The sequence below is a fragment of the Orbicella franksi genome, chromosome 6 (assembly GCF_964199315.1).
Source record: "Orbicella franksi chromosome 6, jaOrbFran1.1, whole genome shotgun sequence".
NCBI lineage: Eukaryota > Metazoa > Cnidaria > Anthozoa > Scleractinia > Merulinidae > Orbicella > Orbicella franksi.
Window position 1 is genome coordinate 12,013,719 of NC_138150.1, and position 12,218 is coordinate 12,025,936.

The 12,218-nt window shown below is 37.9% G+C and overlaps 1 protein-coding gene across 5 annotated transcripts in view; it reads right to left on the minus strand.

Annotated features, from left to right (window-relative positions):
* The window catches only part of LOC145489620 (DNA-dependent protein kinase catalytic subunit-like), a 294,091-nt gene that overhangs the window by 90,047 nt on the left and 191,826 nt on the right, over positions 1 to 12,218 (minus strand). For 3 of the 5 annotated variants that reach the window (XM_081468622.1, XM_081468620.1, XM_081468623.1), the window contains 5 exons: positions 11,834 to 11,961; positions 6,377 to 6,471; positions 4,132 to 4,234; positions 1,608 to 1,741; positions 297 to 363 (listed from right to left, as the gene is read on the minus strand). In XM_081468622.1, coding sequence (XP_081324748.1) covers positions 297 to 363; positions 1,608 to 1,741; positions 4,132 to 4,234; positions 6,377 to 6,471; positions 11,834 to 11,961 — 527 coding nt within the window. Of the gene's footprint in view, positions 1 to 296; positions 364 to 1,607; positions 1,742 to 4,131; positions 4,235 to 6,376; positions 6,472 to 11,829; positions 11,962 to 12,218 lie in introns of all 5 variants that reach the window. The other 2 variants (XM_081468625.1, XM_081468621.1) reach the window with 1 other exon arrangement.

Sequence of the window (12,218 nt, forward strand, 5' to 3'; positions counted from 1 at the left end):
TGTGTAAGGACTTAGAAGCTATTTGCTTTCCAGCTATTTTCTGCTCGTGCCTGCAACAACACGGTCCTTGTCTTCGAGTATGCTGTGTAAGTTTAAACAAAAAACATAAACCACTGTAGATTATTACACCTTGTGATCTGAGTTACTCTTGTGTTTTCTAAGACACCAAATGCATTTCAATCAGTACACTACATTGTATAACAGAACAATGCACAAAATTTGGTGAACTTCACTTGCATTGATTTTGCACAGTAGTGTACTGCACTAAATATAAAACAATATTATTTTTTTCAAACCTGTGAACAAAAAATGATTGATGATCTTGATACGTTTTCTTCATCCATTCGGCAGCAGAGCTTACACCTATCAGATAAAAGGAAAAAATTAATATGATTTGCCAATTAAAAGGTGAAAATATTAAATTGAACAACTCCTCAGTCAAGATTTAGCAGAGCTAAGGACATTCACACTCACATCCTTACTGTAAATACCAGGTATTTTGCTAGCACATTGAGCAAGTACACAGAGCGCGAGACTAAACAAAAAGTGTTGATGGCCGCTGCATTAAATTGTGGGGATTTCATGATTTGTACACCTGGTGAGCCCACTGTTCTTTTAATGCTAGTAAGGTGAGATTATCATCTGTGTTAATGATCTCCCCTTTCACAAAATACATAAATGAGTGTGAAAAATTCAATTTTGTCACTTTTTCTACTCTGCAACACTGAAGTTCTCTAATAAGCCCCAGTGGAGGACTTGCAGTTATCCTCAGGGATGTTATTTCTAAACAATTGGTTGGTACAGTATGTATATGCATATAGGATCATTTTATTGGAGTTCAACACAAAATCATTGTTGACATTTCTGTGTTTCCAATTTTCTCAACACCAATACCAATCAATGCAACCAATAGTACCTTGAATGAGAAGCTTCTGAAAACAATGGGGTCTGATATTATTAACCACATGACCTGAGACCAGGCACAGTTCGTATTTTATAGCTTGTTTTATACTTTTTCATTTTGTCAGTGACCAGACCTGTGCTCCCAATTGGCTGACTCATCAGCTAGACTTCGACTTCGACTATCAAATCACTAAATTAGTGAAAATTTTACTAAAGCCTTTGACAAGAGGCGAGTATGGCATATTCACATCCCAAACATAAAGTTGATTCAGTGTGCACTATCTATGAATAAAGATTGTTATATCATTCACGCAATTGACAGCGTGTTAGGAGCAACAATCATCGAACCAACTGCAATTTTCACAATATTTTTCTCTTTTTTGTGTGCAATAATGAACTCATTGGCTAGACACAAATTTAAATGTTTACTCGACAGGAGCTATAAAATAACTGACCTATTTAAAATATTACGAATACGGTCTCTGCTCTTCATTTAGTGTACGAATTTGGTTCAGAATGAGTATTGGACATTCTCATTGCGAATCAAAACCCTGCCATGATATGAGTGCCATTCACATCATTTACGAAGTTATGCATCTGTACATTCTTCTCTCTCCCTTAAAGTGCTTTAACCTGGTCTTACTACCTCTGACACTGCTCCCAGAGATTATGCAATATGTTTCATATTATATCTAAGACTTTACCTGGCAGAAGTGGTGCCAGCTGACAGAGAAGTCTCATACATTGATGTCGGCACTCAGTGCTTGGTTTACCACATTGCTTGACAAGCCATGGGATGATATGAATCAAGGTTATGGCACTTAAAGTTCCAAATCCCCTGTACATTAAAAACAGTGCTGGTCAAAATCATACGGTCAACAAGACAATTCCATGATACACTAGAGGAAAATGATGGAAATGAAATGTAATGAAATTTACACATTGATCGATCATTAAATGCTCATGCAACCCTTGCATTCCTAGAGAAATATATATGTAATTAATTTATTGTAATACAGTAGAACCCCGGTAAGTCGAACTCGGATAACTTGAACTCCCCCGCTAACTCCAACCAAGTCCCATTTCCCTTGGATTTGACCCCCCTTTTCAGTCATTTTAACTCGATTAACTCAAACTCGAATAACTCGACTTCCCCGCTAACTCAAACTAAATTTCATTTCCCTTGATAAAAATTTACCCCGATAACTTGAATTCTGGTTGATGTAACTCAACAGGGATGTCATTGTATTTGCTTTTCTCGTCATGTAATCGGTAAAAACACTCAAAACTAACACCACGGCAATACGATTTTATTAGAGCAACCGACCGTTCACATATTTGAGAGTCATTTCCAGATCTTTTGAGTCATACTGGATGCGGTGCCTTTAGCTGTCACTGTATACTGAAGTGCCGAAAAATCAGTAAACTATCAATTATTAACATGGCAAGTTGGATATTCAATCGAACCCGATAATTCGAACCCCCGCTAACTTGAACTGTTTTTCGTTTCCCTTCAGAGTTTGAGTTACCGGGGTTCTACTGCATATAGATTTAGCCAAGCCTAAAAGTGGAGCTCCTGGACCAGGGTGTTCAAAGCCCGATTAAGCTAACCCAGGATAAGCGAAAATTTTGATTTGAGTTTTGTAACTTTACGGTGAGGTTTTCCGTTTATGCTCTTCACCTTCTGTTTGGAGTTTGAATAATCTCAAGGTCCTCAAAATACACAAAACAACCAACCTCGTTCCCAAGACTTTTCCCAAATGAACGAGGTTGCAAAACAAAAGCAGGGAAAAACATTTGTATACAAGAAAAAACTATACTTCGGTTAGCTTTTATAATCCTGGGTTAGCATTAACCAGCTTCCAGAAAACCCGGCCCTGTTTAAAACAAGTTGACCTGACATGAGCCTGTGATCCAATCAAAACCAGCAATTGCTCAGTGGTCAACTTCAAAATAACATGTGACTGGTCAGCAGATACCTTGTTTTGACAGATATCAATTGACCATAACATGGATGTCCAATATCAAAGAGGGATGTTACAGACCGAGGGAGCATGTCTCTCTCAACCTACAAGCAATACTGCTAGCCCACGAGCAATACCGCTAGCCATGATAACCATGACAAAATCAATTCATGGGTTTCCTTTTCTTTCCTATATGTGTATGGGGCTCCGCTTGGTCGCCCTTTTGGCTGCTGGAGCTCTGCTATAATTTACAAGGATAAAGTTATGTAATAAAAAATCTAAGACATAATTGTTCAGAACTCTTGTACGAGTAACAGGAAAACTTAATTTCTTTTCCGAATTACAAGTATAATGAAAAAGAAAAACATTTCAAGGAATCAACATTCATTGCTATTATGTATGTTGTTATAATTATTCTGATACAGAGAACAGCCAAGTCAAGTTTCTTTTGAGACATCATAGAGAGAACCTGACCTAGAGGTGAGCATATTTCGATCAACCACTGCATTCATGACCTTTAACCGGTTATACAAGTACACTGTATATAATGACAGAGACATGGAGGCATTGTTTATTTCAGAAAATTCCTACTAGGCAAAACATAATTCTGGTCTTTTTTGCTTTTTATACTCTGCACGGATTAAACATGGAGTGATCCTATATAACGAGGCTGAGGTGTTCAGCCTGCCAATCACAAATCCCAACGGAAGACCAATGCTCCCATTTGATTGGCTTATTCACTCAGGTCTAATTTTAGCGCACTGTCACAAAATTCTGGAGAGCGACGGGTGTAATTTTCTGGTTTATTTTACAGTAAGCAAGGCCTTTTGAACTAAATGTATGATAGCCTCAGGAAAAGGGTTTACAAAGAAAATTGACTTTTTTAATTTCAAAAAACCTATCGTATGAATTCGAGCTGTTCACTCAAATGTGTCTTTGCTCCTTTGAGGATTAACGCTGTTGAGAAATAAGCATAAGCATAAGCATAAGCAAAAGAAAAACGAACAGTTCCGTTTTTCTTGTGCTTATGCTTATGTCGAGCGCGTTACTAGTGAAAACTGCACAAGACAAATAAGTGGGTTCATTCTTCTTATGTTTCAGCTTATGCTTATGTTTATGTCGTGGCTGTTTTCACTTGTGCTTATGCTTATGCTTGTGCTTATGTTCTAGTGAAAACCAGCCTTTATAGGATCACTCCGCGTTTAAGTTTTCTTCTGTGAGGATACATCAGTTATTTTACAAAAATGTTCTCAATTATACGTACCTAGGAATTCTTCTTCGCTTGTTTTCCTTGTTTAGCAGCTGTGCTCTTGCTCGGATGATTCTCTCCAGGTGAGAAATAACTTGGACACACTGATCTCGAGTACCTGTAAAATTTTTAAACCTGCAATTCAAGAGTTCTAAAACTCCTTTTAACGGGATGTTTTTATGGCTTGGAGCGCAATGAAAACTGAGCACATGACCAAACAGTTTGCGGTCAGGAATGAAAACCTGGTTGAAGGAATGAGAATTATTTCTCATTTGAATTTTGTTTATATGATGCGACTCTCATGCACCACTCAATTCCATTGTTAATGACCAGTAAGACAGCAGTGGATATCGTTTATATGTAGAGAACAAATCCATCTGGCTGAATGATTAATTTGATGTTTAATTCTCAACTAATTTCTGTTTCTGTGCAATTGGCATCTTCTATGAAATTAGGGCATTAATTATAGTGTGATTGCCAAACTGAAAGTGAGTAAGTAATAAAGCGAAAAAGTGACTTTGTGCTCACGCCATACATAAGTTGCACATGATTCAGATGAGCACCCCAGGTGCTAATCTACTTTTGGTAGCTCAAGGAGGAGCACTTACATATATTGCAATGTGGCACCTTTTTCTTTTTTTGGCATGAATGACACAGCACATTAATGAACAACAACAACTGTAACTTTTACAACAATTGTAACAATAGTAGTAAGTCATAGTCAAACATTCTCTTGTTTAGTCAAACACTATAATATGTTCAACATTGTTCAGTTATAAACTCAACCCATTTTTGATCAAATGTGATGAACAAAGATATCTCAGCCAATTTGAATCAGAGATGTTTGATTCTTGGCAGTGCGATTCTACTAGAGGTGCTCCACAATATGAGCTTAACATTTTTGTCACCACAGCAACATACTGGGTTCCAAACCTGCCTGATATTAAAGACTCTTCTGGCCACCTTAGGGGTTCTATATTGACATTTGCAAATGGTGCCTTATCTGCATGATCCAGCAAGCATATAAATTTGTTAGGTCTAGTTCATGGCCTTATTTAAATTGAAATCAGGTTGGAGGCGAATGGAAAAGAGTAAGTTGTAATGAGAACGGAAATTTTTATAGCTGTAGGTGTGTTGCATGTAGAACTAATAGCCTACCAAGTTACAATGGTTTCTGCTGCAAATTGACCAAGATAGCTCTATTTATATATTTGATGTAATATTTGGTTGAGTGTGTGACGTCATCACTCCTCTCATTTGCATATTTTACATATTTTTCAAACTTAAAGTAGTACTATGATCAAATATTTCCCCACTGATTTTTTAGGTGTATCACATAGAATTCCATGAAAGAATAAAAATGCTGTTTGCCGTTTGAAAATATCTGCATTAGTTCTGGAGATATTTAAGTTTGAAAAATGTGTAAAATATGCAAATGAGATGACTGATGACATCATACACTCAACCCAATTTTATATCAAGTATATAAATAAAGCTATCTTGGTTAATTTGCAGTGCAGACCATTGAAACTTGGTAGGCTAATAGTTCTACAGGAAGTCCTCACCCAAGTCCTCACCCGCTTGATTTCAATATGTTAGTGATTTTCAGCTTGTAAAACATTAAACAAGGCCACAAACTTGAGCTAACATATTTCTATGCTTGCTGGACCAAGCATATGAGGCACCATTTGCAAATAACAAAATGGAACGCCAAAGGTGGCCAGAAATGCCTCTAATATTGGGGAGGTCTGGAACCCAGTGTGTTGCCATGGTAACCAAACTGCTAAGCTCATATTGTGGAGCACATTTAGTAGAATCTTTCTGCAAAGAATCAACCATTTCTGATCCAAATTGGATGAGATATCTTTTTTCATCATATTTCATCAAAATTTGGTCAAGTGTATGACGTCATCACTGGGCTAACTTGCATATTTTAAAAACTTGAATATCTCTGGAACGAAAAGAGATATTTGAATACAGTAAACAGCATTTTTCTTCTCACACAGGCTACTTGTTTATGTTTTAAAATGGCTGCGATAGGAAAGATGCGATTTTTGTCACAGTACCACTTTAAATATCTCCAGAACCAATGCAGATATTTTGATACGGTAAACAGCATTTTTATTTTTTTGTGGAATTCAATGTGAATAATGTAAAAATTCAAGAGGTAAAAATTTGACCGTTGTACATGTTGGTTTATTCATAACCAAGTCTAACATTCTTAAATCTAAAAATTAATTTTCTCTCAAGTAAGCTGTACCTTTTGCCTGGTCATCACTGTGTGCAAGAGACAAACTTTCCAAGTAATTTACAAGGATTTCCAACACAAAAATGTCTACCAATGAAGACTCCTCCCTAAATGTTAAATGTTCAATATTGTTAGAGCATGATGAATTCACTACGATAGCAATTTAGAGGTTTACTTATGAATAGGAAAGGATAGGGTACTTTATTTAAAGTGGCAATATATTCTTAGCCATACAGCTAGTTTACAGATATCCCACTACTACAATTAACATAACTACAGTAACTACCGCAACGATGATATTAAAAGCTATAACATATTCATACAATAAAAATTGAAAATTTCATCAATAGACTATGATACTGTAAAATTTACGAAGTGCCCGTAGCTCACCATCTGTACTTTGCAAAGTGCTTGTCGCTCGCAAGACAAATTTGATCACTGCTCATGCTCGCAGAAATAAACGCACTGCTCGCATGCTCGCAAAGACCATTTGATACCCCCCATCACCCTGTGTTTAACCCCAGCAAACATCAATTGTGCTGCAAAGTTTAGAGGGATGTCTTTAAACGACCAACCCCTTAGTGGACCAGACCTAACTAACACTATTGTGGGTTAGTTAACAAGATCTGGTCAAGATCAAGTAGCCCTTGCAGCACACGTGGAGGCCAGGTTCCACCAGGTCAGAGTGTCACCAGACGATTATGATGCATTTAGATTTCTCTTAAATGTCTATTTTCCGCTAGGTGGAATTTCTCTTTTATTAAAAGGAAACATTTTGCACCAAGTAATCTGGCTGACACCATTCAAACAATTCTAGCAGCCAACTGTGCCTTGTCGGATGCCAAATTACGTCAGTTAGCTTCACGTGAGCTTCAGTGCAGTACAGACTAGGTGGACACTCAAGGAGATCTAAAGCTTTCTAATCTGACGTTGTGAACACTTCTCAAGAAGAAGCTAAATTTTACCAGACATTGCAGTTTGCAACATGGAAGGTTTTTCTGGTTATATTATTCCTGAGAAATGTAGACAACGTGGCATTTAGTCTACCAATCATTTTGAATTTTGGTTTCGATGATCGGCAAATTGTTTTCCCGCTGAGTTACTGAAAAAAGATTCAATGCAACCGACGCTTTATTTGGAGGATTCTAGGATCTAACAGATTGAGCTCTGACAAGCTCTGAAGGTTAAATAGTAATAGTAATACTCTACACGTTTTAATGTCTCTAGACTTCCTACCTTTGGGGGTGCCTTTTGCAAAGAATCATTATGCCCGTCTGTTTCAATAAAACGTCACCAAAACGAGGAAGCATGCATGTTCCTCTAATGTTTCCCAGTTTTGCCATACGGGAATTGAGCACATTTTAATGAGAATCTGAGCATGCAAGCAGTGGCAGAAATTTTGCAAGCACGAGCAAGTGAGCACTCATCTAATTTTGCAAGCAATTTCAGCAAAGTCCAAATTTTGCGAGTACTTTAAAATTGAACAGGACGATTTGATACCCCTTGATGGGGGAGGTACCATGGTGGTTTATCTTTCATGACAAGCTTGTCTTATGGAACTCTATATGCATGCCCCTTAATCATGTAATGTCCAATGGTTGCTTTGTATTTTTCAAACAGCTCGGCATCTTGCAGGAATCTCTTCTTCAACAGTTGTAGTCTTCATTCTGCCATGATCCAATTGTCAGGAAGGTTAGGCACGGGCTCCCTCCAGGGAAGAGCCAGTTGATAATGGCCACCAACCAACTTGGCTGAACTCTTCATCACTGCTAGAGCCTTTTTGTCTTCAACGGATATGGAAACCTTGCAATCAGGAATCAGACCAGCATTGTCATTCTTCCAGAATCTTTCAAGTTGCTGCATTAGAACACCTTCTTCCTTCTGCCTATTGGCATCCGTTCCAGTGGTGAACGAATAGCATATGGGCCACCTTTGTTGCTACACCTTTCTTCCAGTACCCAAAAGGCCTCTGGGACATTGCATCCTATGATCAGCTCGGCCTTGGTCCCATTGATGCTTGGTTAATTGATGTCTTACAAAAGAGGCCATCTTCTAGTGCCTTGGTCAGTTGGAATGCTGTGGCTCAAGACATTTACTTTGTCAACAGTCCACAGTCTGTAGATTTCTAACTTGTCCAACCTGTCGATGGCTTCAAGTGTTAAGCTAATATCTTAACCAAACTTAGGACTATCTTGCTTCTCTTACATTGTTAAGTAGACCGTTCTCTGTTCTCCTTGAATACCCAGATGCACTGCCAAGCCTTTAGCACACAGGGAGACATTCGATCCATTATTGAAGAGAAGGGCATAGGTCAACAATTCCCTGCTCTATTTCAGACTATGAACCTTCACTGGCACTATCCTGAAGCACACTTTACCACTTCCAGCTTAAGAGTAGTGTGCGATTGTCCACCTAGGATATGGGGAGATTGGTGGCTTGAGTAGCTTGAGTATCTTGTAAAGCTTGTGGTATTTGAGTAGTCTGAGTGATGCTCTCTTCACTGGCCTGATTAATATATTGTTCGATCCTTGATGATAGGGAGGATTGAGCAGGGTGTGATGCCTTCGCTTTCAAACATCAACTTGACATGTACTCATGGTTAGGCAGCCCCGAGTGATTAATGACCATAATAAATTAATTTATACTGAAGCAGTAGTGGCAAAGCTGAGCCTTCCTCATTATCTGAACACGTCCACCAAAGGTCTTTCTTTCAAAGTTGTGCCATTTCATCAAAACATGATTCCTGTTACAGGCTGGGCAAACACAGATCTTCGCATTTAAATGTCACTCACTCCCTGAACCACACCTTGACTGGTTGCCTTGTTTGCCTGATGCGGTTCCTTGGCGGTTAACCATGGTGATACGGGTGAATGATGGGTCACTCGATTTTGAACTCGGCTTTAGTTTAGTAACACTCCATTTACTGTCAGGTGCAACATCCATAACGCTTCCAAATACTGGATTATAATTTACTGCCTTTGCTGCTACAAACATGGAAATGCCCTTGATGTTTGGTCTCTTACCAGATTGCTGGATACCGTCTGCCACTTCAACAAACTTAGTGCGAAGATGAAAATTAATGGTAATCTTTGTACAACTCTTCGGTGGTTATCAGCGCTGTTGATCTCATCTAGATAACCAATAGACTCGAGGGTGTGTTAACAGTTTTTTAGCTGGTCGGCAAATTCAAGTAATCCTGAACAATTGGACAGATTTATTTGAGGACCCTCAGTGATCTTGCTGGCAAACTCGGCAGCAATTGTACACCGATGACCAAAGCACCCCTTGAGCAATTTCCTTGCAGCCATGTATGCCTTTCAAGGACCATTACCATGCAGTACTCAATCTTCTTTGCATCACCCATTGTTTACTGCAGTAGATACATGAGATTTTCACTTTCATTCATTGTGTTTTGTTCAGTAGTATTCTCAAACAAGTGACCAGATAAAACTCCAATACTCCATAGGGTTGCCATCAAATATGGATTAGTCTGGTTTGGGCAAAGCAAATCCTTGTCTTATCGTCAAAACCAGGTTATCTAGCACGTCTTCAACGATGGCAAAATCGCTGTCTACAGAATCTGTAGGAGAGAGTTCACTATCTAGTCACTATTATCACTACATTAACTTTGCTCCTTTCAATATGAGCTTTGACATCTTTAACTTCTTTGGGTCAACTTTGCATTTTGAACTAACTCCTCCAGCACACAGACCAGGTTGCTTGAAAATGTTCGGTATTGCTCCTCCAAAGGGAGAATAATCTTTGAGGATCTTTGCTTGAACAGGCACTTGCTTGAGTTAGTATTTGGCTTCCAAAAATTGACGTTCCATATTCATTTCCTCTTGTTTTCTAAAACGTTCTTGTTTTTCCTTCAACTGCTCCACTTTAAGGCACGCCAAAGCTTCCTTGGCCTTTAACTTCTTAATAGACACACGCATTGAGTTGCAACTTTGAAGAGAACCAGTAATGCTTGTGGAATCTTCCGGTCGGATCTCTGTTCCCGCATGAGTTCTTGAATGAGATTTTACATAGTTGATCCATCGCTTGATATTTGAATCGAAATGCTCCTTTCTCTGACAATATTCCTGGAAATAAGGTCCTTCACGATTTCTCCAGTTAGCATTGCGATGTACTTGTAATGGGCTTTCTCGAAACAACCAAATGCTTCAATAAGTTCTAACAATTTCTTTGAGACTTCTTCCACATTTCTCGCATCTTCTAGGAGGGTCTCAGTTGCTCAACACAACGTTGTGACTCACGACAAACCTCCTGATCTTGAATTCTTAAATCGAAGACTTTCGAGTGCTTCTGTAAAATGAACTCTCCTTCTACTGCTACTTCCAAACTCATCCATGACAAAGTTACATAAATCTTCAAATGAAATGTGGTCGAAATCCACACGGCTAAGTAATTCACACTTTTACAAGTGGTTCGCTATTTTTGTGACTACGACAACTAAAGCATAGAGACAATGCAACTAAAAAATTAATGGCAGAACAATAGAAACAACGGATGAAAAAATGTACATGAAAGTATGAAAGGTTAGGTAACCAAAAACAATAACAAATACATGTACAAATATGCACAGAATAACTGAAATACAGAAAACAAAGGACTAAAACATGAAAGCACAACAAATTTGAGGCTCTGCGACTACTAAAAATAGTCTTACAAGGGGTATGTGCCTACATGTAGTTTCATTCAAGGCAAAGAAAAACAACGACAACAAATTAAGCCTCCTTCACACAAGCAACACAACGGCATAATTTCTTAAAAGATATTGATGAAGATGCCTTAACTGTGGATATCTGGCTAAATTATTCACTGTATAGTTTCCCAGTTCTCAGATGAAACATAAATAGACTTACATATATGCTTTAGTCTCTTTCTTAAAAGGCGTGAAGGAAAAACATAAACAAGCCACTGAAGAGAAACTAAAAGTTTTTTACTATTTGAACTCTGACGAAAGGAGAAGTTTGAAATCATCAGAAAACGTTACTTTGTTTGATACATACAATAATAGGTTACGTTAGTTCTATACAAAAATGAACACTACACTTTGCCCTAAGCGAAGAAAAGCATTTTGTTTATAGGACACAAAACATGCGCATGGCTCATGCGGACATGATATCCCCTGGAGACACGATGCCAGAGTGCATGCCTCCTGCATGCATGATCCTGTGTGTAATGTACATGCATCTTACAACTAGTATGTAGTTGACACTCATGCAGACTAATCTTTTTTTCTAAAAAAAATAGTACAAGGAAAGCATGGGGTTTTATGAAAAAAATATATACCTTTGTGGTATCAACAAATAACTAACATAGGCATGATGTAATAATGATATAATAATAATAATAATAATAACAATAATAATTATTATTATTATTATTATCATAATTATAATAATATAATATGTTTTACATAGTGCACACATGTACATTTTCTTCACCAAGAGATAAACTTGCCTGAATATCGTGTAGATGTTGTTAAAAGCCAGTGCAGCACCAAGTCGTTTTGCCGCACTAGGATGGAGAGCCAGACTGTAGAGTCGCTTTAACAAAGACTTGATATTTATTGGGCTCTTTTCAAGTTGCTAATGATAACAAATAAAACAGCTATCTTGTAATCAAATAATGACACAGTTGCTGTTTAATTAACACACACTCATTACCACCTGGTATAATGCAGTACTTTGCTGGCAGAGTGTTACCACCTACTGATTACATTACCAGCTTTGATTAGAACTAATTCACTCATACAGTCTGGGTGTGTGCACATTTTACAGATGAGCTGAACTTGTGCAACCTCCAATTCAAAGACATTTTCTAAAAACTAAGTCTTACCACAAAG